The sequence below is a fragment of the Ranitomeya variabilis genome, chromosome 4 (genome assembly GCF_051348905.1).
Source record: "Ranitomeya variabilis isolate aRanVar5 chromosome 4, aRanVar5.hap1, whole genome shotgun sequence".
Taxonomy (NCBI): Eukaryota; Metazoa; Chordata; class Amphibia; order Anura; family Dendrobatidae; genus Ranitomeya; species Ranitomeya variabilis.
Genome location: NC_135235.1, coordinates 69,622,939 through 69,647,055, shown reverse-complemented (window position 1 = coordinate 69,647,055; position 24,117 = coordinate 69,622,939). Strand labels below are relative to the sequence as shown.

At 40.3% G+C, this 24,117-nt stretch overlaps 1 protein-coding gene across 6 annotated transcripts in view; it reads left to right on the top strand.

The window, feature by feature from the left end:
• Positions 1-24,117, top strand: part of SH3PXD2A (SH3 and PX domains 2A) — a 337,450-nt gene that overhangs the window by 295,123 nt on the left and 18,210 nt on the right. For 3 of the 6 annotated variants that reach the window (XM_077258687.1, XM_077258686.1, XM_077258690.1), the window contains 2 exons: positions 15,287-15,400; positions 20,035-20,118. In XM_077258687.1, coding sequence (XP_077114802.1) covers positions 15,287-15,400; positions 20,035-20,118 — 198 coding nt within the window. The remainder of the gene's footprint in view (positions 1-15,286; positions 15,401-20,034; positions 20,119-24,117) is intronic. The other 3 variants (XM_077258689.1, XM_077258692.1, XM_077258691.1) reach the window with 1 other exon arrangement.

The window sequence follows — 24,117 nt, the reverse complement described above, 5'->3', positions numbered from 1 at the left end:
ACTGCAATGCTCGGCTCGGTTTCTGAGCGCTCCTCTGTTCTCTATGAGAGAGCCAGTGACAGCCAAAACCATTGGCAGTTGAAGCACAGCAACCTGTATCTTTTAATGGTCCAAAAAGGGGATGTTCTCCAGCACCAAAGGAAAGTACGGTAGTTAAAATTTAACCTTTAATCATAAGAGATAAAAAATTGACAGAATGTTCACATATTAAAAGAAAACCTATAATGCTTACTCATTTTGGGTAGAAAAAAACGTAATCATAGTTTATTCAAATGAGCTAAGAGATGTATTTGACCTGGAAGCCAGACCAGTGCCTACTCTGTGCACCATACCCAGGCCACAGACTATCTATCCTGGACATTTCCGGGGATACTTATCTGTAAGTCAGGAATGGTGAGCTGAATTGACAATTTTTCAATTTTTTTTTATTTAGCTTGTATCTTTTATTTTCCACCGGTTACCTCTGTCCTGGCATAGTCAAGAGGTCCCCATATACATTAGATCGTTGGCCAAACCATCTGAAATGGGTGAGTGTGGATGACTACTCTGTAATGTGGATGGGAGCCTCTAGACTGAAATTGTCCTCTGTGCTTACCTGCTGGATAAAGTTTGATGGAGAGCAAAAACATTATGGGGTTCACTCTCAGACCAGTGTCTTTCCACCACCATGGTCTATCGTTCACAATATGCGTGTTAAAACACATTTTCAATCAGGTCCCACAAGCCTCGAAAACTACAACTACTACACTTCGGGGATCTTTCTCTGCATTCTAATATTGTCTTTGTTGTCAGACCAATATTTACATGTGGGGAAAACTAATTATTCTTTATTTGCTATATGCAAATTACCTAAAACTAATCCAGCAGGGTGTCACTTTCCCAAAACTAATCCGGCCTCAAAATGCGGCATTCACACCTCTCCACACAGTTTTGGCAAGTTTTGCCTCACTGAGTATTTCATGCTAGCGCTCAACATCCTCCACAAACTTCCTTCCCTGAGCATGTGCGGTGCAGGCCGTGAGAGTACACATGCGGAAGAAGGATACTCTTGAATAACACCGCGCACCAGCTCGAGATTAGACCATAGAGGAAGACATCCCAAAAGGGACGTGATATTACGGTGATTGCTGGATTAGTCCTACGCCATTTGTATATGGCCATTGATGGAATATTCAGTAACTTGTTTTACCACAAATGTTCATCTGGGACATTAAAGACAATATTAGAATGCAGGATGGGGGCTCTAAAGTGTAGTAGCGGTGGTTATCAAGGCATGGGGGTCCTGACCGGTTCCCAATAACACTGCCAGTACATTGGGTATCAGAACTGTGTACAAGGAGAGCAGAACTCTTAGTAATATACTGTATATCATTATTAACTGTATTATCTGCCACATTTATATTTCTTTAATTATCTTTGGAGATGCAATTAAAACCCCATAAAGCTTGTATCATGTTCTAGTTTAGAAGGACCAGCTTCCTCTCTTGCACCCTCTTTAACGTGGGCAAGTACGGTAAATTACCGTAGGCCAAACCATATTTTCACCATGAGAAAAGAAGCAGGGTGTGTTCCAGCATCCAAAACTTCTTTAAAATTCAGTGTTTTAATATATTCAATTTAAAAATAGATCAAGAGAGACAAAAAAGCGATGCCACTAGGAAAATGGTGGCAATACCATATTTTGTGCTACAGACATCTACTTTTCCTTCCCCCGCAATTAGCTATCCAATAAACTTTCTATATTTTTAATTTAGTACCTTCAGCATTTTATAACATTTCTATTAAGTAAAAAAGGAACTTTCAGGCAATTCTGTAGGTAATGACGCACAAGTATGAGGCTGGCCATCGAATAGTTCCAGCTAATAGTAATCTCTCAGGATTGGAAAATTGTAAACCTCTGGCATTTGCAGTACTGTTACTAGACACTGGCACGGATGAAACCCTTCTCTCCAAGTTCCAAGTGAGAGTTTCATATTAACTGAAGTCATATGTTATGAAATCGTAAATCCCATCCTAACGATTCAAAAGGAATACATTTTACAGTTCCCGGCAGGCCGGAGAGCAGGGTAGTCAAACTTATTTGGATTGTAAAAATGGTGATTGCTGAGTAAGATCATTGGTACAGACCACATAAAGCTAATGACATTCTAGTATTTGCTATGGAGAGGATGTAATCTTATGCCGAAATAACAAAAGATGCCTGGGGCTTAGAAGAGAGTTCTGAGTGCTTTTTTGCTACTGTTGAAAACGCGACTGATAATGACATCAGCGATACAGAGCAATATCCACATGTAAAATACATTTTTACTAAACAAATTTTGAAAATTTCAGACTTAAAGAAGCACTCCTCACATCAAAGTTTTTATCCTCCTCATATATTGCAGTTGTCCTATTGCCGGTATACAACACTGTGTACTTACAATTGCTCATTTTACCTTTCTACTCATTTAATTGTTCTCTTTTCAATTAGGTCTATGACATCACGTGATTAAATTCTGAGATAAACTTGGCACGCACAAATATGTAAATGCGGTGAAAAAAGAATTTAATGAGGTAGAGTACATACAGTAGATGTTTCGGTCTGTATAAAGACCTTCATCAATGTACCTCACTAAAATATTTCAGGGTACCAGGGTCATATGGAGGACAAGGAGTCCCTGTTATGAATAAATGGCTCGTAATGCAAAAAGGCAGGCCACAAGTTAGAGAGATGTGCATGGATCACGGACGCAGTATCCACCGCTTGTCCAGTGTGGGACTCCTTGTCCTCAATATGACCCTGGTACCCTGAAATATTTAAGTGAGGTACATTGATGAAGGTCTTTATACAGACCGAAACGTCTACTGTATGTAGTCTACCTCATTAAATTATTTTTTCACCGCATTTACATATTTGTGTGTGCCAAGGTTATTTCAGAGTTGATTACGGCTTGGGCACCTACTGTACTTGAGCACCACTCTTTAGTAGTGCCTACGTTATTTAATCTAATTACTTGATTAAAAACAGACTAGCTGAATCCTGCTAAGCTCTATGTAGAAGCAGGAAGTCTCTTTTCCCATGCATGAGTCATCATTAGAACTACAATCCTACATCATGGCAAAGTCCCTGGCAGCCAAGCTCCACCCCCCACCTTCAACTTCTGACCCAGCTCCTCACCTGTTAAATAAAAACAAGAAACTACATGTTTGATTTCCAAATGCCTGTGGCTGGTTTCACACTTGTGTTTTGATCTGCAGCGTTTAAAAAAAAAAAACGCATGTGGTGAAAAAACGCATGTAAACGTGGCAAAACGCCGCATTTTTTAGACGAATGCGTTTTTGCATGCAGAAAAAACGCGGCGTTTTGCGGCGTTTACATGCGTTTTTTCCTGCGTTTGCGTTTTTTAAACGCATGCTGAGAAGTGTGTGACAGCTGCCAATCATCAAAATCAACTAGAAAACCCACTATAAACAGAAATAGCTAGGGATAGGGTTAGGGTTAGGGTTAGGATCCCTAGTAACCCTAGGGATCCTAACCCTAACCCTAGGGATCCTAACCCTAACCCTAGGGATCCTAACCCTAACCCTAGGGACCCTAACCCTAACCCTAGGGATCCTAACCCTAACCCTAAGGGTTAGGATCCTAACCCTAACCCTAAGGGTTAGGGTTAGGATCCCTAGGGTTAGGGTTAGGATCCCTAGGGTTACTAGGGATCCTAACCATAGGGTTAGGGTTAGGATCCCTAGTAACCCTAGGGTTAGAGTTAGGGTTTTCTTGTTTTTTCTTGTGGTTAGGGTTAGGGTTTTCTTGTTTTTTCTTGTGTTTTCTTGTGTTTTTCTATAAAAACGCATGCGTTTTTAATGCAAGCAAACGCATGTGCTTAAAAACGCATGCGTTTACATAGACAGCAATGCATTTTTTTGCCGCGAATAAACGCGTGCGTTTTTTTGCGGCAAAAAAACACCGCTAGAAATTACTACAGGTTGCATTTCTGCAACTAAACGCACGCGTCAAAAAACGCATGCGTTGCCGAAAACGCGTCAAAACGCATGCTAAAAAACGCATGCGTTGCCGAAAACGCGTCAAAACGCATGCTAAAAAACGCATGCGTTTTTAATGTTAAGTATAGGAAAAAAACGCATGCGTTTTTTTAGCGCTAAAACGCTGCGGATCAAAACGCAAGTGTGAAACCAGCCTGTGACACCCTAAAGCGCCAATTCAATGTTATTTTGAGTGAAATATGAATATAAATTTTTTTTTTATATTCTCGTAAAAAAATATATATAAATTGCTGTTTTTTATGTGAATCTCCAAATATCAGCAAAAAAAAATAATTCACAGTATTTTATAGGAACCCCTAAACAATCATTACAATTCTTGATCATAAAATAATGCATCATACAGTTATGCCGGTAAAGAGATGAAAAAGGCAAAAAATGGTTAGTTATGGTCTTTAAAGGTGTTTTCCACAATTTGCAGAAATATTCTTTGAAGCAGTGAAAGTGCCAAAAATTAAAATAAAACACTAACTTATAATCATCTGATATTTTTTCAGTCACTCTAGAGACTCCATTAAATTCCCTGCCACTCCACAGCTGCCATATTTGATAGTCCTGCTGGTCTTTGTTAACTATTCTGTGATTTCCCAACCATGCTCCAATCACTCCTGTGTTATACATGTAGGCAGCATTGAGGTCAGTGATTGGCTGCAGCGGTCTCATAGTCATGGTCAGTATGTTATCAGGCCTGAGTTGCCATGATACATACAGTCCATGATCTTTGACAGTTCTTTTAACCACTGACTCCGCTGTCTGTACTCTCCACGGTTTTTCGGTTCACAGGAATTAGTGATCCGAAGCAGTTTTGCTTCCTTTGTATCGTCCACATACAGCTCTGTATATTATGGAAGCTTTATACCAGGCTGCTTATTTTCATGGTTTGGTTTGGCATATATAACTTTTTCACATGTTTCCTTTTCATTGTAGCATTGTCATATTTGTATATGGAAAATATATTTAGCATCTTCCTATACTAACGACAAATACCGTGCATGAAAAGTGTGAGCATATTTTATATCCAGGACTGTATACGTACGTGCCAGGAGCTTTGCATACCTGCACATTGTGCACAAATATGGAGAACCAGTGAAATGAACCTTTTATTCACCCATGCGATGTTTCCGCTCCAATTAGCTTTTCTCAAGGGCAAATTACCGTAGGAACATATATCATATAATGAAGCCAAATTTATGGGCAGCAGATGTACTGTAGAGACATCACACTGGGAAGGTATTGTATTGAGATCTAAAGGAGTAACTAGCACTTTAATTTTTATTTCATAAACCAATAGTACACATGAGAATAACAAACTTTGTAATGTATCTTGTCAGAGAAATCTGCTTCTTTCACCTCCCGGACTGATTTTTCACTGTCTATTCATGGGTAAAATCTGTATTCAGTGAAGACCGGTTTTCCCATTACTGAGATAGATGACAGTTGGTGCTTATAAGATTCTATGCAGAGGCCGACACAGACTTTCTGCTGCAAGTTCTCTGAACATGACAGTTACAGTTCTGCGTAGAACTTTATGAGCACCAACTGTCATCTCTGTCTTGAATCTGAATTCACTGCAGACACATTTTACCCATAAATTGAGAATTTAGTACATGAATGATCCGTCCAGGAGGAGAAAAAAAGAGGATTTCTCTAATAAGATATATTACAAAATTTGGGATGAACGGTTGTAGGTCACTGCATGCAGTTGTTTGGGATGTATCACAGGCTGTGTCTTTTATGGATGAATACAATTGCTCTATTCTACCACGTAAGACAATACAAATATTCAGAAGATAAATATATGCAGTGAACTGGTTTGACTCGTGTGTCACAACGATTTGCAGCTGCCAAGAGACTCCAGCAAACAGAGATGTGTCCAAGCTAAATACATGAAATGAGACAATCTCCAGAAGATTAGATTACCCTCCTTGCAGAGGGTTTATATATTTTCCATGTATGTATGCAGAAAAAAAGCACTTTACATATTTAAAAGCAATATTTTACTCAGAAATTATGTGGTTTCTCCTGTTGGAATAAAAATTTGATCTGGATCAGGCTGGTGGTGGATCCTGGTGGATCCGAGGTAGAGATGGATGCTCAGGTGGCTTCTTGTCTCTTCATGGCACTCGGTGCCTACCTGTGTTATGGATTCCTTCTGGTAGTGTAAGAGAAAGACAAAATAATCTCTAAACACTATATGACCCAGTCCACCAAAAGCAATTTCTCAGCTCCTGCTTGATTGACAGTTCAGAAATGCGGCATCCTTGCACTACTGACCCCAACTTTGTGCTCTCCGATGCTGCAAGCGGAGCCAGATGTGCAACATTAGGGGAACGCAGGGGCACTGACCACGGTGTGCAGCTCCAGAACAATTATTATATGCTCTATTGGAAGGAGCTTATCAGTACTGTGCATGCCTGGCCACCGCTGATAGATGGCAGAGGTGGCTGGTTCTCTAGGCAACGAGTAGTAAACTGTGGAATTGTAAATCTCTTTGTTCTTGATAACTGTCAGGATGTTTAATAACAAGTAAATTGCAAAGTTGCTTGTTTTTACGAACACTATTCAATTTCAAATATTTATGAAAGCAACAACTCCTTCCTTTCTTTTTCCTTCATCTTTTTTCCTTTCTTTATTTCTTTCATTCTTTCCTTCCTTCCTTCAAGCCCTCCCTCCCTTCCTTCTTTCCTTCATTCCCTTTCTTTCATTCCTTCCTGCCCCTCTTCCTTTCCTTCCTCTTTTTCTTTCTTTCTTTCTTTCTTTCTTTCTTTCTTTCTTTCTTTCTTTCTTTCTTTCTTTCTTTCTTTCTTTCTTTCTTTCTTCCCTTCCTTCCTTCCTTCCCCCTTCCTTTCTTCTTTCCTTCCTGCCTTTCTTCCTTTCCTTCCTTTTTTTTCTTTCTTTCTCTTCCTTCATTTCTTTCTTTCTTTTTCTTTTTGTCTTTCTTTCGTTCTTTCTTTATTATTGTCTTTCTCTCATTCTTTCTTCCTTATTTTTCCTTTCTATAATCTTTCTTTTTATCTTGCTTCTTTTTTTCTTCAGTCTTTTCTTGTTTTATTCGTTCAGAGTAGCTTATTATTATTATTCTCACTCTTGGCCTGTACCAGATAGCAGACCGGCTTGGAATCTGTTCTTTTCTGCATGTCTTATTAGGGTTGGGTTTGGTCCGTCACCTTTTCAACTTACAACATTGAGAAAGTTACATCAACAGTTCTTGGGATACTGGGGAATAGGTGTAGCAGAGCAAACCCTTCCTAATGGCTATGGACTACATACCGTAGTAGTAATTTTGACACATCTGGAAACAAAATGACATTCCTCTGGCTGCATGTGGAACGTTATAGATAAGATCACATAATTGTGTAAAGTCGTCAGTACTTGGTGTGTTAAGAAATGCAAATTCACTCAGCAGACGTCATATGGCTGTGCCTTGATCTGGTGCATTCCCAAGACCCCCCAAATGCCTTTCTGACATGGGCTGGAGATTAAATTTACACCCTTTGTCTCCAGGAAAAGAAAAAAATGAATTGATTTCACACTATCATTTTCAATCCAAAATATTTATCCTAAAAACTGAAAAGTTGCTAAATAGAAGCTAAAATGTTATATTGAAAAAAAAGAAGTCAATATACATGACCTATAAGCAGCCATGACTGGGGCTTCCTATGGCTCTATAATATATTAAAAGCTTGCAAAGGTTTGCTATCTCGTGTACTAGACTCCAGACCTAAGCACCAGATGTATTGATATTGACTCCTATATAAAGAATCATGGTGAAAAAAACTTTTTTTTTTACATTGGCAGCCAAAAGGTAAGAAAGTTTTGTAGATGATATATTTATAGTTGGATATGTGATAAGAGAGACGTAATGGGGCAGATTTAAGACTGGCCCTTCATTCGCCACTATTGAAAAAAAAAAAATATAGAAAAAGATATCTGTAGCAAATTGCACCAAACTTATTAAAAGGTGCATCATCTTAATCAATTTTGTGCATTTTGAACTGTCCTAAACTCAGAAAATGAAATCTACAGCTGCTATGAGCAAGGGCAGATTCTCACCAAAATTTGTGACATTTTCCTGGCTCTAGGCTTAAAGGGAATTCGTCAACCCAAACTGACAGTATAAACTAAGCACATAGCCTTGTATGGAATATACAGCCCTTATAAAAGCTGCACCTTTAGTGATCCAATCTCTGCCTCCATTTGGCAGAAACTTAAAGGGGTTGTCAGACCTTTGGCTACAAGTGCATGTGTCTGCAGACTTGTCGATCCTCGCATCGCACCCAAAGCAGGCGTGTGACCACAAGTTTGTGATTTGCATACATGTGATCACGTACTGACTAGACGGGTGTAGCCTCACTCAATGTAAGTGCATTGGGCGAGGCCGGACACAGTTTAGTTGGAATGTGGCATGGAGTATGCATATTGCATACTTGTTGTTACGACTGCACAAGCACATGTACACGAGTAGCGTACAAACCAGGGAGACAAATACCTGAACCTGGCAGATCCCTGCTCAGACTGGTAAATGCCCTACTGTGACCCGGTCTGGTATAGCAATGCCTGTGTAGCAGCCAGGGCCGGACTGGCCATCTGGCAATTCTGGCAAATGCCAGAAGGGCCTGTCTGGTCATGGGCTGCCTTGTCTGCTATGTTGTTAGCAGAATAAGTGTTTTCAAGACACCCATACTATTAAGAGTTGTGAAGGAGCACAAAGTACCCCAGCAGGCCACAGGTATCATTAGAAATATTGGTCTTGTAGTAAATCTTCCTTTCCTCCATCCAGGGTAATACTAGTGATATATCCACATCTGGTTCATGGGGACGGGGACAACATGGGCCTGTGTGATTTCCAATGCCAGGGCTGAATTTCAGCCCCTGTCCATGCCCGGTAGCAGCTCACTTGGGAAAATAGGTTATACACGAAAAACTGCATCTGACTCTGTTGGTTTCTGTAAATACTAGATATCCTGACTTCGCAGTCCATAGTGGTACCTGCAGGTGCAAAGTATAGTAAAGAAACGGCAAAGCGAAAACCCTTAGCTGGAATCTCACAGACTGTCTCCAAACATCAGTGTCAGAACATCCAAATTAATCTGAAACCAGCAGGAAACTCTAGCAGGGAGACAGGATATAAAGCTGCACCTGAAAGGTGATAGGCACACAAATGAAAACACCTGTGTTAAGCTAAGCAGACTGTAGCCTGAAAGCAGAACCCAAACACCCAGGGAAAAGACGTGTCTCCTGTGGCTCGGCAGAACACAGAAGCCGACCACAGAACACAAACTCAATGGATCGAATCCAGGAGCATGACACTTGTGGTCATATGACCGCTCGTTACCTGCACAGGCACTGGAGAATCCTCACAGCGTGCAGTGTATGTGATGTGAGGATTCACAAGTCTGCAGTCACATAGAAAGACTGCAGACTTGTAGCATTAGGCAGGAGAATACCTTTAAGATTGCATCAAAAACCAAATAAGCATATTTGATTACTCTTGTGGCCAAGAGGCTCAGGACAGCATTCCACCAACTGGCTTTGCATGTCCCTAATTCCTTTAGAGGTGAGTGACAGCACTGGTTGCCTGAGCTTTCGCTGCACTCTTCATTCTCGCTCCAGCCAAGCCAGTGTTGTTGATCACCAGCAATGGAGTAGGGGTATGCAAACCCAGGGGCCAGAATGGTGCCCTGAGCTTCTTGGCCACATAAACGAGGGCACTGAGCACTCTTATTACCATATTTCACTAGCCTTCAGCTTTTGTAGACTATAGTCAGGAAATAGAAAACTGAAGGTGAGATTTTTAGAGGGGCTATATCCCCTACAAGGCTATGTTCTTTAGCTTATACTGTCAGATTGGTCTCACAGATTCACTTTTAAGCCCCAATAATAAATCTACCTAAAAGTTGTTTTCTAGGCCCCCTCTCCTGGTACATCCTACTTTTTGAAACTTTTGGTTGGCTTGGTGTAAAAAAGAAATTACATGTTTGTGCAGGTTGCAGCTTATTTGAGACTCGAAGAATCAACGGTTGGGCGCCGCTAAAGTATTTACGGTAATGTACGGTATCTGTTGTTTAACTTGGTGGCTAAAATAATGTCTCCCAATCATTGACTTAATGCATATTGATAGTACTAAGATTGGTGGAACATTAAGCATTACTGATATTTGGTTGGGTTCTGACTTGTTCCTCATTTTAATATAGTGTTCCAGTTAAATATAGTAGAAATTAATGAATGTAACAGAGTAAAAACATTTACCTCGAAGTTATCAAGTGCTAAATACATAAGCTGGTTTGGACTTGAGCGGGTGTAGGGGGAATATCTAGTTTTCCTCTTCTTTCCAGATTTAAGATTAATGATGCAGGATATATCCAGGTATGCAGTCTGTGTTTCCATTCTCCAGTCCAACCCTACTGTAGATACAGAGGAGAAATACTGAAATTATCCTGTGCAGCAAAGCCTTGAAGACATCTTGCTGGTATAATCTAACATGCTAATACCCTTACTGGCAAAAGCCTGGGGTTCATTCTAGAGGATAACACTGTATACCAACCCCCAAGATACACCGCCCAAATAATGGTCATAGTGTCGTAAAGCACCCATATTAGTACAAACTATAGAGAATGTAGAACTGTACTTATATATTCTGTTCTGTCATAATGTTTAAGCCACCTTCCAATATTATGTTGGTTCCTCATGTGTCCCCAAAAAACAGTTATGATCCATCGAGGCATGGATGTTACAAGCTGTATCTGTAAGCAGCAGATCCTCGAAGTCCTGTATGTGAGGTGGGGCCTACGTGGATCAGACTTGTTTTCTCAGCACAAATTCTCCGTTGGACTGAGATTGGAGAAGGAGAGTTGGAGGAGTTATTAGTGACTGTTGCTTGGTTTATATGTGTGGTAATTCCTTATCCTTCTCTATTTGGGTTTATTCCCCTACCTTCACACCCCGGTGTATTCTTCTGTTATTTGCGAGTGAATATTTTGTATAATTGGAGTTTTCTGTTAACCCTTGTTTGTGTTGCCTTGTTTGTCGGGTTGGTGTAGTACGGTGCATAGTAGTGCTCCTCGTCCTTGAAGAGAACAGAGGGAGTGCTAACTCAGGAAATAAATCAAGGGTGGAGGCCCCCCGTGATTAAACCTGTTTCTGTACAGATCAGAACTGACGGGCTAGCCTTCACTCCCACCAGTGATCATTGAGTCCTGCACATACATAATCCTATCCCGGGCTCATTCATTGTAATTTGCATACCAAGAATATTCTAGCAGAACTGGCATTTTGGAGATACTCTGACCTACATTTGCTGAAAAAAAGGGAATGGACAGCAACTGCAAAATCATACATTGATCTAATGCCGCTAGGCAAAAATATATATAACTGAACATTCTGATCAGACTGTATGAAGCTCACTGCCACGTCTCGGCGAACCTTTCAATGGCTCCTAACTTTTGCTTTAAAGGAGTGGCATTGTGTGCTAACCACTGTCGTAGCGACAATGCATTGGCAGGGCAGGCAGCCTGGTGCCTCACAACGCCCATGCTGCAAGACTGAATCCCTATAACTCCAGACCGCGCCACCCCACAAGCACAAAATCGCACCAACAATGGCCACGACACAAAGCACCAACACCAAATGAAAGGAACATTGAAGCTCACCTTCTTGAAGCTCTCAAATGAGAGCAAAAATAACCTGGACCCCCAGGTGACTTTGTCACAAGACAATTAATGTTTTTTACTTCACAATCAGTGGTTTTTATGTTATTACTGATGATATATATATATATTTTTTTTTTAACCATAGAAGTTACATATATGAGGATATCCTTAATTGCGTTAATGGAAATATTGTATGCAGGTAGATACGCTATAGTTATCTCAGTTGTGGGATTGAAATGACATTTCTACCAAGACAATGGTTAAAGTGTACAAAAAAGTTTAATATAAGTGGTGGTGCAGATTATGACCTTTCTTAATCACCATGCAGCCCCTCAGCATCTTATCATTCTGTCACACGGGTGTACACTGCTCTACGTGACACAGCAGTGTAGGTTTGACAGCAATCTGGCGTACATGGCCGACTGCGTGCAAAAAGGGGAACACAGGTCATTGCTAGTAATGTGTGGCCTTTGGATACAGGCAAGGGCTACATCTATATTCCCCATAAGGTGTTAGGTCGACCACTCATAGTTCACATGAGTCTACAGTAATAAATATGGCAATGGCTGACTATGGATTGCACTGAGAAGATGTGTTTTTAGGCCAATTATGGAAATCAACATCCATTGACTATATCATGAAAATAATTAATCTCTCTATTTACATACAGTCATCGATGAAAGCGTTGGCACCCTTGAAATTGTTTCAGAAAATGAAGTTTTTCTCCCAGAAAATTATTGCAATTACACGTTTTGTTATACACATGTTTATTTCCTTTGTGTGTATTGACCATGACTGAACTTTCTTATTGCTTGCACTCTATATCTTTATGGAATAGGCTGTTTAGAATCTGTTGGTTTCCATGCTCAACTTTTCTGCTGCTTGTTTGGATCATAAAACTTTCAACTTTCTGAAAGTTGCAGAAATTAAGTAAAGAGGAAGGATTGCCTGTTTGCGTCATTCAGAACGCCTGCCCACGTGATCCTATAGCCTCATTAGCCGCTCTACATTTGCTGGGCCTGTCCTGTACTGTGTGTCCATAATTGAGCCCATGTTAGTCGATATGACTTCATTCCTTGGCTTAGTTTAATCTTTCGAGCAGTTTATTGAATTGTAAATGACTTAGGTCACTGAGATCCTATGAAACCTCAGCTGAGAATGAGAGTAAGTACATGAAGCTGCCTTGTAATAGATGCAATTACAACATTTTCCTCTGCTTCAAAACTGCGTGGGAGGAATATACCATAGCGTATCAGGTATGATCAGTGATGTATACCATTATCTATGCAGATCAATCATTATCTATGCCGATCAACCATTCTATCAAAGACATGATAGCCCAATAAGACTAGATTAGGTCATCAAGACTAGATCAGTGGTGGTTCGACACCTTCACCCCCACCGATCTGGTATTATTAGGGCTGGAGGTGTCCAGATGTAGACATTGACCATAGCACAGCTCTATTTATTGTGTAGCCGCTGCTGCCGGTTACTGCAAATCAGCTCATAGTCTCGTGAATTGCAGCTGATCTGCAGGACTCCCTCTCGACCCAAAGTCATTTTTGGGTAGGTTGCTCTTAGTACCCATTATTCCATGCTGTTGTTAGGAGTAAGACATTTACTCTGAATAAGGAAAGAAAAAAAAATCCTATTTTGGCTATTTACCACATGTATTTATGCAGCCGGAAAGATAATGGCCCTGTTATTTCAGTCAGCTGAGTGTCATCCTGTGTCCCTTTTTTCAGTTCCCAATTATAAATGAATGTCAAGCAATATGTGAATGGTTTGTTGCATAAAAATAGGACCCAACAATGGAGATCTGTTTTCAATAACTGGAATCTGGCATTCCTTGCACTCCAGCTTTTTTCCAAATGGTTTGCGGACGAGTGAAACAAATCCTTTATATGTAACAGATAAAAATGAAACAGCATATTCTGGCAATTCTGTTGCTTAGTTAAGGAAAGACTTATTGGGTTGGTCGCTGTCACCAAGGAAGGGCAAGTGGGTTTTTAGAACTGCGCTTTATAGAGATGACCACTGGGTCGCCAATTATCGCTGTTTTTAGAGGATTGTGCAATGAGTGTTTGATTTTCCTGCAGCGTCTTCAGAAGATCCTGATACACTGATTTTTATAGAAGAAAATCTGCAGTGTATTACAATATCTTCCCAAATCTCATCCAACCTCTGCATGAGGCCTCATTCACACATAAGCTTTTCTCGTACAAGAAACGAACGTTCCTTGCAAAATCTCAGAGACATTTCCGATTTTGATCCGAGTGTCAGATTAAGATCGACAATACAAGTTTATGGGTTTGTAAAAAAAAGCGGACAGCACTGGGAAGCCATTTGTCATGGACTGCTAGATAGGAAAAGATAGAGGAACTTCATTTTTTGTTTGATTTTTCAACTGAGAGAAACTGATGAAACTCAGACAAAACTCTGACGGTAAAAAGCTGACACTGACCAAACTCTGATAAAACTGTGATAAAGAAAATATGGATGAAACGTGGATCGATTTTCTCCTACGAGAAAATCAATGATATGTGAATGGAGCCGTAAAGAAGCACTCCCCATGTAATGTATACTCACCTACTGCTGCTCTCTCCAGCGTCGGTCTTCTCAGCTTCCGAGTGACGTCACCCCTCAAGCAGTACTAGCGTGGATCAGGAGGAGACTTCATAGGCTTGCACTATAAAAGTATAAAAGACTTCCGGCTGACGTATGGAGAATTATGTAAACCAGCTAGTCACGATTACAGTGACGTCACTCGGAAGAGAAGAACATCGTTGGACACTCACACTACAGTACATGCACACATTTAATGGATAAACAACTTTGGGAATGCTTGTTTTAATGTAGTTCATCATGATGGAAATTGGCTCGTGATGAAGGATTGAAATCTGCGAAACCACCCTTCTCTCTTTACAATGCATACAGTGAAATCCACAGCAAAATTCATTACAAATTGAGATGAAACTCATGAAGATTTTGCTGCTTATTCATGTTTGATTTTTTTTTTTCAAGCTCAATTTATGCTCTATGAGGACACACCTGAATGACTGAGGGTACTAAACCATGAACAATTGTTTTTCTAGAGCAGCACCCACTTTGGAGTGTGAAAGCCTGATCTAAAATGTTGTTGTTATACATGTAGCACTTTCTAATTTGACACATATGTTAAGAGACATCAAGGTATCTTTATGCAAGAAAACTGTTCACAAAACCATACCTGACTTGCCATGTTCAACAACACGCGAATATGTCCACCAGTCCTATAAAAAGTGAATAAAGTGATTGGGCACGTGTTTAACCTCTGCGCCATTCAGATTCCGTTTCTAGGATTAACGAGAATCTGAGTGATCAGCAAGTTATCGCCTATCTTGTCTCTAGTTTTCTGCATCATGGTATAGTTAAAATGTTGGATGTTAGGTCAAAAAATACTGCATCTGTATGTTTTTTTTCTGGATCATGTTCTCGGGGTACAAGTATTACCTGACCCCCATCAGACAGGTGGACGGCCTTAGAGCTATGTTTAGTAGATATCCTGTAAATGTGGGGTCTGTTGTGGTCGATGGTGACGTATGCTTTGTTTCTTTTAGGTTGGTGGTTTGTAAGCACGGCAGAAGAGCAAGGTTGGGTTCCCGCCACTTATTTAGATTCTCAGAGTGGTACCAAAGATGATTCTGAAATTAACACTTCTAAATTGGGAGATGGTAAGTTACATACTTTGTATGTTACATATATAGTATATGGATTTTTGATCAGATGTGATGTGTTTATTGCACAAGGTGCCACTTTATTGTTCAGTGTCTAACACCTCGGCACGTTACCAGAATCTGTCCATTTTACTGCTGAGGAAAATGAGTAACTAACTGCAGATTTATAAGACACGCGGAATTGGCATCATATGAGGTGGAGGTAGATTCAGTTTGTTTTAGGTTTTTGACACATGTAGCAATCTGTGCCACATGGCTGGGTGCCACACAGCTGTAACCTCATCCAGTTTACCGCAAACTGAACTTCACAATAAAACAGTATTCAGTACACTCCTATGCTTCACCTAGCGGAAAAAAACTGCATCTTCTAATTTAAAATGTTGCAATATTGATGTGCTATCCTTAAAGGGATTTTCTACCCAGGGCAAATTTTCAGCAAGCAGTCCGGCTTGCCAAATACTGACAGTGTGTAATATACACACTGTTAGGGTTTGACCTGGATATCCAGTTGGTGCAGTCGTTACGTATTTGCAATCACGTATCTGCTAGCTTCACATTCACCATTCTCAATAGAACATTGAGAACAAGCCAGCTGGCAATGTTAGTATTCAGCAAGTTGTATTGCTTGCTGAAAGTTTACTTTTGAGTGGAATACCCCTTTAAGGCCTCTGCTTTCTGTCCCTAGAAAAAGAAATCAGCAGGCCAGATACTTCTCTATCACAACATCATCTGTCGGGGAGAGTCGGAGGACCCCAGAGATATTAGACTGTTGGAGAGTCGACCAATTTTAGGCTAATGTGTATGGGGTCCTTTAGGATTGGTAATGAATATCAAATTAGTGAGAGTCCAACATCTGATTTCAGCACTTGGCCAAGTGTTGGTGGTTCATTCTTTACAATGCACAAATGAATCTGTCACCATGTAAAATGTCTTGTTCTGTTGATTGCAGTAGACAGAACACCTTTGTACATGAAGGCAATGTGCACTACTTCCAGGTTCAACAGTGATGGTGGCGGAAATATCTGAGCCTATTCCAGAATCACCGCCATAGTTCTGCTGCCCAAGCATACTAGGACCTACTGACCAGGGGGACACAATGTCTCTGGGTGGAGGTTCCAACTGCAGCATAGGAGCATGAGCCATCTCTTCCTGGAGTCAGGGACATTTGTTGGCTCTTCGAAGAGTCTGGGACATCTCCCCTTTTTCTATGGTTCTCCTGGAAGTTTTGGGATAGTTGACAAGGATGAGTGCTTGCATTGGGCCCAAAGGGAGAAAACTTGATAGGGTGCAGCTGCCTTCCTCCGTATTCATCAGGCAGGAACTCTTTATATCGATGTTCTACCCAACAGTGAGAACTAGGACCTGCCCCTCTATTTTCTCCTCTGTTGAGGATTGAATGGCACCTTACAATTTCTGTTGATGGGAAAGATAACTGTGATTATTTTTGGTATACATGTGGATTTTTTAAAAAAACTATACACATGGGCTGTCTAGTAAAACACTGGAAACATGTCCGACCATGTCCATTCCTACTTCCTCTCTGACCATGTCTGACCATGATCTGTCCTACTTCCTGGTCCTCAGGTCCAACCATGTCCATTCCTACTCTGCCAAAAAAAAAATATGTGACCTCATTTGAGGCCCCATTATTTGTTAGATTGGTTACCACTGGTCCGTAGCTAACATAAATCTGATGACAACGAGTAAGTGTTGTGAAACCGTTGGCTCAGATTTGATGGCGAATGCAAATTTTACAGCTTCAAAGCAAAAAATGCTGTACAGTTTGGAAAGTAAGATGTAATAAATATTTTACTATGACTGAAAGATATTTCCTGCACTGCGAAAACCACAGCGGATAAGTGAAAGTGTTGAAAAATAGATTTTTGTGAACTGCAAGTGCACGGATTGTGTGGATAGCATGTATTATTTAAATGTTTGCATTTCTGTCTGAATACATTACATTCTATATTTTATTTATCATGAACTGCTAACTATACCCAAATGTCTCAAAGAAATATGCCCTATTAGAAATCTGTCAAAAAACAAACAAACATGTCAGAAGCTGTGATAGTTGAGGATCGGCATGTGGGGCCTTTTCTTAAGACTAAGCAATGCGCCCCTCTTGACCCTGGTCATCTTTTTTCAACTATTGTGTAAGCCACGTACTGGTTAGTGGAAGGTCTGTATCCTGTGCACGCATAACCGTGCTGAGCCCTTCTAACCCTTAATGTATTTACAGCCCCCAGACATATCACTACAATATTTCAGAGTTTCTTTTGCCCTTTCTTGGCCCAAAATTTGAGCTTTGATGTAACGGTAGGTTTCAAGCTCTGAGTAAAATTTATGGGGAGCAGAATGCAATTTTTCATTCCTGGTTCTGTGACTGTGTAAGGGGAGGAGAAGCCACTAGTGAGAGCAGAAGATTACCGCCAATCACTTCCATCTCTGCACTATATTCCTTTCCAGCAGGAACACAAGTGTGATACATAAATCTGTGGACCCTCCACACCTGAACTTTATTTATTCAAAGGTACAGAATATCTAAAGCTCCCCATACACATGAAATGAAAGTCAACGAACGTTGCCGATTTCCACAGGACCGACTGGTCATCTGATACCGACCATCTAAACATTTGTGTGTGTGGTCAGCTTAGGGCTCTGCTGCCTTAGTCACTAGTGATGAGCGAGTATACTCATTGCTCGGGTTTTCTCGAGCACGCTCGGCTGACTTCTGAGTATTTGTTAGTGGAGATTAAGTTTTCATCGCCTCAGCTGAATGATTTACAGCTATTAGCCAGGCTGAGTACATGTGGGGGTTGCCTGGTTGCTAGGGAATCCTCACATGTAATCAAGCTGTCTAGTAGCTGTAAATCATTCAGCTGCCCGTGATGAAAACGTAAACTCCGAACACTAACAGATACTTGGAGGTCACCCGAGCGTGCTCGGAAAAAACCCGAGCAACGAGTACACTCGCTCATCACTATTAGTCACACTTTTTTCTGCCCAAACATGCATTATTCTTTATTTTACAAAACAGTTACAATTTGATGCAAATTTGCTTGAAGCTTAATGTTTTTAGATGTTTACTTCCAGAAATATATGATAATTATTATTATTTTTAATATTATGACTATTTTATTTGTGTGAAAAGTGTTAAAACTCAGTTTTGTCAAACTATTCTACAATTGATTAGAGATGATTTTAAGGTTATGGTTTCTCATAATTTTAAGTGTCATCCACTTTAATTTATTTTAATGGTGACAGTGGCATGAAAAAAAATATCCACATGGTATATAAGTTATCTATGCTTAGTATTATGGTCATATATAGTGAAGGCCTGTATAAGGTGCTTGTATAACACCCAGTATCGCCGCACCAACATTACAGAGCCTGGCTATATAGTGCAAATATGGAAATATATAAGGTATTAGTTGATATTTTGATTAAATTACTCAAGCTTGCAACCTATTTGAAGGTCTTTCTGCACCTCCAGAAGATCCCGTTGAATACTTCATTGGAATATCTGTACAGTACTACCGTACAAGTCATGATACGCCGGGCATCCTGTGCACTGCATGTCATCAATTTTAAAGGGGTTTTCCGTTTTCAGAGCTGTCTGTGTTTTTTTTAAACAAAGGACCTTACTCACCCTCCCCGGGTCCAAAGCTGAGTTTGTCACAGCTCGCGATGTCTGTTATTGGCTGCAGCCACTCAGTCAGCTTTGCGGCTCATGCCGCCTGCTTAGACAGAGCCGCGAAAATCAGTATTTGGCTGTAGTGCTAGTGTAGTGACGTCAGCACTGCAGACATTAACACACTGTGCGCAGCGGCGGAGACTGATAGCGGGACCTGGGTAGGACGAGCAAAGAACTTTTTTTTTCTTTACAAAATTTAACTGAAAAAAGAATTAAAAATGAATAAAAGACATCACTGAAAAAAAAACCTAATAACAGCCACACTTGCGATACCATGTCCATAACAAAGACACAACAGTGTGCAGCAGGTCCCCCATGGTAAAGACTGCCAGTACCATATGTGCACCCACAGGACAGACACCCCACATTACCCAGCCACCACTGGAGGGACCCGGCATGCACCTTGCATGAAAAAGATGTATACAATGCATGAGGTATTGGTCGATATATTGGCAGCGGTTTTCTGAAACTGGAAAATCTCTTCAAGTCTGCTAAGTTATTGGAAGAACGTCATGTCACAGCAGGCAAATGTGGACAGACATATTATATGATGCCATGTATTCAGAAATGTAACTTGGACTTTTTGGGGTTCTGTGCAAAATCCTTCATCTACCATTCATAGTACTGGTGTCTTATGTGACCGGGGTCATTGGATTCCCCTACAGCTACATCCATGCATTCATTCACAAGCCATGTCTTTGTGGGACAGAGCACACGTGCCATTACCGAAACTGTGACTTTTCTCTCTACATAGTTTCCAGTAACACCCATTAAATGTTGGTCGTCTACTCATCTCCCATTTTAACCAGTTTCTATATTTTACGTTAACATTATTTTCAATGGTTCATGTAATTTTGTTCCTTGATTTTATTCACATCCTTCCGTCATGTTTTTTTTTCTTTGTTTGTCTCCTCATGATTACTTCCATCCACATTAGTAACTAAGAGGCGCAAGGCTCATCTACGGCGCTTGGACCGGCGTTGGACGCTGGGCGGCATAGTCAACAGGCAACAAAGCCGAGGTGAATGGAACATTTTCTAGTATGCTGGTTGTGCTTGTGTGTATTTTCACCATCAGCTGTATATCAGGGGACGTTCTTTCACGTGCATGTTGACGCTGTTTCTATTCTTGGCGAGAACTAACCATTTTATGCATCCTACCATGCCAGCTCTTCCTCTTCCTTATCTGTTTTTTCTATACTTTTTATGGCCTAAAAGGATATTCCCATCTTGTAAAATGATTGCATACTGCTGGGATATTATCCATAAGAAACCTTGTAAGGTAATGCAGTGCCAAATCAGCGCCACTGCCTCTTTATTCTCCGAATTGGTGGGGAGTCACAATGATCTGATCCACACGATCATAAAGTAATGACATATCTTAATGATATACCATCACTTTACATGATGGGGAAACCCTTTATATTAATTATTCAGTGCCTAATGCATACGTATGCTGCATAATATAGTAAATACATATATATATATGGCTTAAAGCAGGTAGTGTAATGAGGAGTTGCAATCATAATTCTACAGGCTTCAGAGCTAAAATCTTAAAGCATTCTCAGCTGACTTATAGTGTTTTGAAGTTTAGTTTTTATACAAGTACTGGAAAATTAATGAACGGTAAGTGACAACTAGCAGAAATGTGACAACCTACAAATGATAGCCTAGATTAATGGCGCTTCCCAAATCAAAATCAATCCAAATAGAGTAAGGAAGCATCAGCCATGAAGTAAAATTATAACCTTTATTGAAAACATCCGAATAAAAACATATAGATTAAAAATGAAGATACATTAACACAAAGGTACTACCTAAGACAAGTTTTAGGTATAACCTAAAACTTGTCTTTAAATAGACAAGTGTCTTAATGAAGAACCTAACCTAAATGGCTAAAATAGCTATTAGATGATATGAACCCACATAGTCTGCCCTGTGCAAAAAGACAATCAAATGTACATGGTGGAGCTTAGCAATATATAGCTAGGAGAGAATCCCCAAAATACTATCGAGATAAGGTATAAATAAATAAATTATATCTGCAGGCAGTATATGGGATAACAGGCAGTATATGGGATAATCAAACTGTTACTACTAAACACTCTCACAGTCAGAGTGTCCATCTCAATTAGGCAAAAATATAGATAGCAGCAGGCTATAGTAGTATAGAAATACATATAAACATGTGTTCAATAGAGAAGACGCCTAAAGTAAGGGTTTAGCAACAGATATTAAGATGACAAGAGGCCTGCGCCTCTAAGTACAGCAGACGGGGGTAAAGAAAAATGGTTCTAATATAGGTATAAAGAGGGTATACGATCTAGTAGAGGTAGTGCGGGTCCCCGACGCGCGTTTCGCGTGTAGCTTCTTCCTGGGGATTTTTTTCCTAGCTATATATTGCTAAGCTACACCATGCACAGTTGATTGTCCTTTTGCACAGGGCAGACTATGTGGGTTCATATCATATAATAGGTATTTTAGCCACTGAGGATAGGTTCTTCATCAAGACACTTGTCTATTTAAAGAGGGTGTGTATATATAGCCTTATTAGGTAGTACCTTTGTGTTAATGTATCTTCATTTTTAATCTATATGTTTTTATTCTGATGTTTTCAATAAAGGTTCTAATTTTACTTCATTGCTGATGCTGCCTTACTGTATTTAGCAGAAATGTGAATACATGAGCTAGTAGGTTTGCATAATTCTTTAATGCAAATTATTTCTTTTTGGTATAAGACCTCCAAAGTGCAGGACATTTGTAGTATATACTGATATCAGAATTGATTTCAATATTAAGGTTGCAGAAAAGCAAGAAATTGCTATTCTCTTTGCCACAAACATTGCTTGTTCACTGTACACAGGACACGGATTCGACTGTAAAGGGGTACTCCACTTCTCACAGCCGTCCGCCCAGCTGTAGCAATAGGCTAACAATGAGTTGAGCGCACCCGAAAGCCAGTTCACACTTCTGGCTGCCACCACTCGCCATTTTGTTAGGTTAGCGAGACGCTTACTCTGCGTAACACACTAGTGTGCGCGTACACCTATTGTTTTTATGGTGGTTGTGGCAAAAAAAAAAACCCACATCCCAGCAGCAATGTATGAACACTAACAAAGACTGATACTTTACAGTTTGTTGTATATGGGGCAATGTAGCTGCATACTAGTTAGTACTTTAATTCTGATCTCTGTCAACCTGGGAGCATCTACAATGATACCCATAAAGGTCCCACTGCAACTTACAGAACGTTCCCATCAAGGCACAGTGTCTACAATGAACGACCCTTGAAGGCCCCACACTGCAACTTAGAGAACGTCCCATCAAGGCACCACCTTAACTTAGAGAACTTCAAAGGTTTTGTGCCATGTTTGGAAGTTATTCCTTATCCTAAGAATAGTGGATAGCTTCCCTATTGCTCAAGATCTGACCAATGGGAGCCCCACTATGCTGAGATAGCGAAGCACAGAGCACGCTATCAATGGCTGTCCAATAGAGAATGGATGAAGTGGATGTCTGCATAGATGACTTTTCCTTAACTCAGACAGGGTTCTTCAGAGTTCTTCAGGGGTTCAGTATAAGTTCCAGCTCTTGGAACCCCAGCAGTTTTAGGGTAATTCCCTACTTATGGAGAGAACATAACTTCCAAACTCGGCACAAAACCCTTTAAAAGATCTGCGGCTAACATTGTAGTACCATATACCACAAGACGCTTTTAGAGATCTTCTAGTGTCCATGCCTCAATGGATCAGAGCTGTGTTAGTGTCATGACTCATGATCTGTAGGTAGGTGATTTTATCTTTATGACTGGTGGATTGGTTAAGTAATACCTATGTATGATTGAATATTCCAACACCTATAGTTCAAAATGTAGTATATACAAGAAACCATCACAAAGTACTATGGACCACATAAGGTTCCTGTATGGATAATGAGCTCCAGTCTTCCTACAGTTTCCTTCTTTACACCCACATCCCAGTCATAGCAAACATACAGTTTCCCGATTGACAATTCATCACTCTCTTTTGTATTTTTTATTTTTTCAAATAAGAGCAATAAAAATATGAATAAAACCACAGCCTCCATCAGTGTAGAAATTCAGATCCCTCTGGGAAAGGCTTTTCTCAGTGCAGAGCATCGAGCAGGATAAGAGATATAAAGACTCGGAGAGATTGTTGACTGATGGAAAGTACCGTAATTGAGAATAAAGTCTAGCGGTGGTCTCGAGCACAACACAAGTTTTCTGTTAATACATTAATAATATTCAATATCAGGTCAAATTCTAGTTGTCTTTCAGCACCTTCTGCATAACGTGTCGTCTGTGCATCTTTTATTAGGGTGGTTCAGAAAAATGGCACCATGTTATTGACGTTGGAAAGGCTTAATATGAAATCTCTTGGTCTTTGGTTTGCGGATAAATGTGAATCTTGTAGACTAGTCTTGTTGATGATTTACTCAATCATCTCTTTGATATACTGTTTATATATATAAATATATATATATTTTTAAGCCTTTGCAGCAACCCTCTGGCTATACATTTCTTATGTGTAGACACGCTACCTTAGATCGGTCTTCCATTCTTCTTGCTTCCAAGATGGCCACCGCAGCAGGCTGAGGAGTGCAGTCATAAGTCTTGACCAGAGCTCCCCTGCCTTTTCTATTCCAAAGGACAAGAAAAGCAGGAAAGGTATGGTTCGGACTTACCACCGCACTCCCCATACCACTGCTTTCTTGGAAGCAAGAGAAAAGGAGCCCCAAACTGCGGAGGCATAGGAGGCACCAGATAGGGTGATTGATTATACATCAGAAATGTATACTCACTTTTTGGTCCTAGAGTGGAGGGTTGCTTCAAGTTTCAGCATTACAGTACCGTGTGAATGCTACAGTGTATATGTAATATGTCATGATATTAAGGGCGCAGTCAGACAGCCGTATAACATGGGCGACTATCACATTGCAGTGCTCGGACTGATCGGCGGCTCTCCTGACCAGATTGTGACAGCTGCATAGAAATACATGCT